The sequence below is a fragment of the Xiphophorus maculatus genome, chromosome 9 (genome assembly GCF_002775205.1).
Source record: "Xiphophorus maculatus strain JP 163 A chromosome 9, X_maculatus-5.0-male, whole genome shotgun sequence".
NCBI classification, from domain to species: domain Eukaryota; kingdom Metazoa; phylum Chordata; class Actinopteri; order Cyprinodontiformes; family Poeciliidae; genus Xiphophorus; species Xiphophorus maculatus.
Genome location: NC_036451.1, coordinates 19,482,686 through 19,489,049, shown reverse-complemented (window position 1 = coordinate 19,489,049; position 6,364 = coordinate 19,482,686). Strand labels below are relative to the sequence as shown.

General features: G+C 35.3%; 1 protein-coding gene across 1 annotated transcript; it reads right to left on the bottom strand.

Moving 5' to 3' along the window:
• Positions 1-1,104: 1,104 nt before the first annotated feature.
• LOC111609694 lies at positions 1,105-5,757 on the bottom strand. Its single transcript, XM_023339356.1, has 8 exons — positions 4,887-5,757; positions 4,356-4,516; positions 3,983-4,175; positions 3,534-3,605; positions 3,066-3,137; positions 2,599-2,670; positions 2,240-2,311; positions 1,105-1,480 (listed from the first exon to the last, which is right to left on the bottom strand). The coding sequence occupies exons 1-8, from the start codon at positions 5,001-5,003 to the stop codon at positions 1,430-1,432; spliced, it is 810 nt and encodes a 269-aa protein (XP_023195124.1). The 5' UTR covers positions 5,004-5,757; the 3' UTR covers positions 1,105-1,429.
• Between the last annotated feature and the right edge of the window lie 607 nt (positions 5,758-6,364).

Here is a 6,364-nt window from a genome sequence, read left to right as displayed (position 1 = left end):
GTGGACTGCATTTACAGCACCTTCTGCTCTAAGAACTAGAGCAACAATTCTATTTGTGAACATAAAGGAAAATCTGTGAATGCCAAAATTAAATGAATTACAGGTCTATTGTTAAATCAAAAAGATAAAACAAATTGTGTGAACAAGATGAACTTACTCATAGTATCAGTAGAAATACTGGATTAATTTATTGAAAGTACTTTCAATGTTACACCCTGATTTCTCACAAAATCTCTTATGTTTTGGATATCACAACTAGCTAGAGCAGGATCCTCAGCCTTTTTGCATTGCTGGCATTCTATCATAGTGGCCAGTTGTCCTTTCTTGATGTGTTCACCAAAGTGCCTCATGACCGCAGCAACCTCTACGGGAGACCATGGATGTTTTTTTGCTCTCCTAGCACTTTCCAGAGATGCTAGAAAAAAGACAAATAATTCATTATTAAAAACCAACTCCAATTGTTAATTTTTCTTTGTTATAAATTATGTAATGCCTGTTTATTCCCCTTTTCAAATGAGCATTCATAAAGAACTTACATTAGTGGGACAAGCTACAGAAATGAGCATGTAGGTTGCACCGATGAAAATTAATTTCTGCAAATGCCAAACAGCTTATACTGCTGTTAACTCTTGGTATGGTTGCTTGGTATGTATGACTGATTATTTGACTGAATTCTGGAAAAACAAATATTTTTCATAATCTAAAATTGCATTTGTTTGACAAACAGGCCTCAGCAGCTGGTGAAGAACCATCCAAAGCCAAAAGACTTGTTCTTCCTTCTCATGCTGGTTCCTAGTCTTTTTTCCAGTGAAAGAGATCCCACTCAGAACCATCTCACTGATTCCACCAAAATACATTTCTGTACAGGTGCAGCATCAGCAAATGCCCATTGATTGATATCTCTGATTTTCTTAAACCAGAGATTAACCAAATTTAACATCTTAAATTTGGTGAATATCTTAAAATTAACCAAATTTAAAGATATATTCCAATTACTTTGCTTATTACAGTTTTGTGGTGCTTTGCTACTTTGAAAAACTATAACTATCTGAATGTATTTCAGATTAAGATTGGCATAGAGAAAGTAGTATAAACAGTCCCATTACTCATCACTAAATTAGATTTTCTAGCATCTGAACATTGACTATGTGAAAGTTTATCATTTTAATACAAGGTACAGTTTTATATGGTATGTGCATGGTAATTTAAGCCAGATGACATATTGGATCATGTCTGCTCAAAATATTATGCATAAAGAAGAAAATGGTCATCCTATTGCCTTTCAGTGGTGTGGATCATTACTTTTGACCATGCTTCAGTTGTGCTTTTGAGCTTAAGTAGATTGGTGTTTCTTGACTTGTGTAGGTGTGGTGACTTACCAGAATTTTTATTTGTGTTTATTTTCTGCGGGGCTCTATGTCCTTCCGTTTTAGTTTTCTGTTGATTTCTTTCCCCTTACCATCTCTGTGTTTACTTTGTGCTGAAAAGAAGAACATATAAAAAAATAATGGTCTGGATGAGCATTTATTTGTTGTAGGTAGGTTCCTTAAACTGTGAAGTCCAAAACACTCCTTTATGGGGTTAATCAACTGAAAAGTAAAGAACACTCGCTTAATGTACAGTAAGTCTGTTCCCAATGTAGAAAACAGTCCTCCTAATTCCTGCACATTACATGTTGAATATTACACAGGACCTGTGTGTCTGTGCACTTCTACATGTAACTTTCATTCTTTTGTACTTGCAATTTCAAAACTCAGTCCTCCTGATATCACCACCTTACATGATGACTATTACACAAGACCTGTGCGTTTGAACAGTAGTTAATATAATTTCAATGACTTCATTTTAGAAAATAAGTTGGTCGTTGGAGACCAATAGTACCTCTGGAGGGTTGGTTAAACAGGATCTGCATGCATCCAGGTCACCAGCCTGATATAGTTCATTTTTGAACATCTGAAATGTAAAGACCACTCACTAATTGTGAGTTTGTTCCCAATGTAGAAAACAGTCCTCCTTATTCCGGGACCTTACATTTGAGTATTACACAGGACCTGTGTGTATGGGCGTTTCTACATGTCACTTTCATTCTTATGTACTTGTAATTTCAAACCTCTGTCCTCCCTTTTTAGGCAGCTTACATATCAAGTATTACACAAGACCTATATGTTTGAACAGCACTTAATATCGTTTCAATTACTTTATTTTAGAAAATAAGTTGGTCGTTGGAGACCAAAATTACCTCTGCAGGGTTGGTTGAACAGGTTCTGCATGCATCTACCTCACCAGCCTGACACAGCTCATCTTTGGAAATCTGAAAAGTAAAGAACACTCACTGAATGTGAGTTTGTTCCCAATGTAGAAAACAGTCCTCACTATTCCAGCACATTACATGTTGAGTATTACACAGGACCTCTGTGTATGGGTGTTTTCACATGTAACTTTTATTCTTATGTACTTGTAATTTCAAATCTCTGTCCTCCCTTTTTAGGCAACTTACATATCAAGTATTACACAAGAGCTATGGGTTTGCACAGAACTTAATATTGTTTAAATGACTTTATTTTAGAAAATAAGTTGGTTGTTGGAGACCAAAATTACCTCTGGAGGGTTGGTTGAACAGGATCTGTACGCATCCACATGACCAGCCTGACACGGTTCTTCTATGGAAATCTGAAATGTAAAGAACACTTGCTGAATGTGAGTTTGTTCCCAATGTAGAAAACAGTCCTCCTTATTCAGCCACATTACATGTTGAGTATTACACAGGACCTCTGTGTATGGGCGTTTCTACATGTCACTTTCATTCTTCTGTACTTGTAATTTCAAACCTCAGTCCTCCTTATTCTGGCACCTTACATGATGAGTATTACACAGGACCTGTGTGTATGGGCGTTTCTACATGTAACATTCATTCTTTTGTACTTGTAATTTCAAACCTCAGTCCTCCCTTTTTATGCAGCTTACATATCAAATACTAGACAACACCTGTGTGTTTGAACAGTACTTAATATCCTTTCAATGACTTAATTTTAGAAAATAAGTTGGTTGTTGGACACCAAAATTACCTCTGGAGGGTTGGTTGAACAGGATCCGCATGCATCCACGTCACCAGCCTGACACCTTTCATCTTTGGAAATCTGAAATGTAAAGAACACTCACTGAATATGAGTTTGTTCCCAATGTAGAAAACAGTCCTCCTTATTCCAGCACATTACATGTTGAGTATTACACAGGACCTGTGTGTATGGGCGCTTCTACATTTAACTTTCAGTCTTTTGTACTTGTAATTTCGAAACTAAGTCCTCCTTATTCTGGTACCTTACATGTTGAGTATTACACAGGACCTGTGTGTATGGGCGCTTCTAAATGCAACTTTCAATTCTTCTGTACTTGTAATTTCAAACCTCAGTCCTCCCGTTTTATGCAGCTTACATGTCAAGTATTACACAAGTCCTGTGTGTTTGAACAGTACTAAATATCATTTCAATCACTTTATTTTAGAAAATATGTTGGTCGTTTCAAACCAAAATTACCTCTGGAGGGTTAGTTGAACAGGATCCGCATGCGTCCACGTCAACAGCCTGACACAGTTCATCTTTGGAAATCTGAAATGAAGGGATGTACACTGAATGAGTCCGTACTTCTAAACCTACTACTGAATGAACCTGTCCAGCTGATTGTTAACCAGAACCTTTGTGTATTGACACTGCAAAATATATCTCCTGCTATAAAATGTTCATAAATATAAGGTTAGAATAAATTAATTTACATATGACAGTTTCTAGCATTTTGGATAGCACTGAACCAAGTTGAAATATTGGTCTGATTAAGTCTTTCTCCAAAATCTGTTTTTTTAGGCACTGCTAATCACTTCTTGTTTTCAACTATAATGAAACTCTGTACTACAACATGACATATCCTTCAAAAATGTCTTCAATGCTAGTAAAATGACTTGTGATAGAATTTTCACTCTTATCAATACCTTTCTTCTCCATGGCCAGTCAGAATCACCATAAACATAAGTGATTTCTTCCCCAGGACCAATATCTTTGAGTGCAAATAAACAAAGATGAGGTCTTCCATCCACCCTTGTAACTTTCAATTTGCTGTTTGGGTTCATCTCTTCATCATTTACCAGCCTCCCCAATGATCCATCCTCTCTGGCAGCATCAACACTAAAATATTAAGTAAGCAATAAGAATAATTATACCATGCAAGGGAAAGGATTTTGCATGTTTGCATGTCGGAAGAATATTCCTCCACCAACTAAAACTACTTTTACTGATGAAGCTGAAAATGTTTACATCACTTTGTTTAAATATAAAATAAAAAACAACCTTAAAACAGTCACATACCAAAGCTGTTGTCCATTGAACTTGAAATCAAACATAAAAGCCTCGAGTGCATCATGGTAAATTTTCAATCGGTTTTCTTGTTCCTTTCTACTTATGACTTCCCCTCTGTACTCAATAAGAATCTCCTTTTTGAAAGCACCGGCAACTGTACACACCCCGACCTGTAGGTAAACATAAGGAGTAAAGTAGAATAAACTTTAAACAATGCAGATCTTTCAAACAGTAGCAAATGAGATTAACATTTTTCAAAATCACTTAATTGATCTAATTTGATGTCTTTCTGTGATTACATAAACATTTGTTTGTCAACAGAATGGTGCTTCTAAATGTCACTCATTCTTTTGTACTTGTAATTTCAAAACTCAGTCCTCCTTTACATATATATATATATATATATATATATATATATATATATATATGTTAATAATGTGCGGTATAAAAATAGTTTAAATGTCAAAACGCAAGATTAAAGAAAAAAAGCAATCCTTCAATAAACTCTGGAATCATGTGCATAATAAAGTCACAACTCACCTTTAAATGAATTAATGTATTTTCATCAAATCCCTCTTTATCTTCACCTAAGGAGCAATAATAACTGGCATCATGTTTGGGATTTCTTTTTGCTCTCTGAGACCTTGTTGCTGACATCTCCTGCAAAGATCAGAGTAACGTGCTGTTGAGTAACAACATGACACTGTACACCAGGGGTGTCAAACTCCAGGCATCGAGGGCCAGTGTACTGCAACTTTTAGATGTTCCTCTGGTCCAAAATACCTGAATTATATGACTGAATTAGCTTCTAAGTGCAGTCAAGTTGATGACCTGCTGATAACCACCCCATTTGATCCAGCCGTGTGGCATCACAGACACATCTAAAAGTTGCTGGACACAAGCCCTCAAGAACTTGAGTTTGACACCTCTGCTGTACACAATATGATTTGATGCTATTGTATGAGAAAATGCTGTATTGAAGTACACAGTATTACATAATTGACTTTCTATTGACAAGTTCTCAATACCTTCAAATATTAAAACATTATCTTAATACTAATGATTATTACCTAGATAATTTGTGCCTGTGAAAGAATATCACTCACTGATACACAGAAAATGACCAAATACAGTTTTGTCTAATTCTGGAGTGAGTCACCTTCCCTTTAAACTCTGGTACGCTGACTAAGATGGTTGGTAAGAACTAGCTAAACTGCAGCAAATCAGATGCTTTGGTGTATCCAAACATCAAGTAACCTACAACATTCTTCAGAATTACAATGTTACATATCGTAAGAGAGTCTGTATGAGTCTTACCTCTTCCTCCAAGCAAAAGAAGTTCTATTAGCACTAATTGCTTGCACCTGGTCTTGATGGACTGTACCACGTTGATAGAGGAGGAGGGGTACAACAAAAGGAGAAATCCATTTTGTTTTGGAAGCATACAAGGTTTGATTTTTTTTCAGGAACAAGAAAATTAATTTATTTGAGTAATATTTTGTAACTTTCCTTCAATATTTCAAAGTTAAATAGTTTATCATACATTTTAATTTAATTAGGAGGCAGCAGTCAGATGGTATCTCCCACCAGCAATGTTTCATCATTTAAAAGGAAAGTCACTTCTTTTAATCATTTCTGTTCAATCAATTAATCAAGTTTACTTGTATAGCACATTTCAGCAGCAGTGCAGTTCAGTTTATATCATAAAAACAAAAACTGTTGTCTAATGACAGACACAACACCAGCAGAAAATGGTTGTCTGTTGTACCTGCCTACAGACAAATTAGACTACCTAATCTGCATGTAGGCAGAGTAGCAACATTGAGATAATGACAAAATATCAATTTTTAAAGTTTTGTGCTAACAGTAACATAAGTAATCATATTTTTGGCACTTTAAATATTATTTAAATAAATGCTTTTTATTTTTATATTTGTAATTCTGTATTACTCCATGAATAGTTATCCCTTCTTTCAAATTCAAAAATACTTTATTGATCCTAAAAGGGAAATTAAATT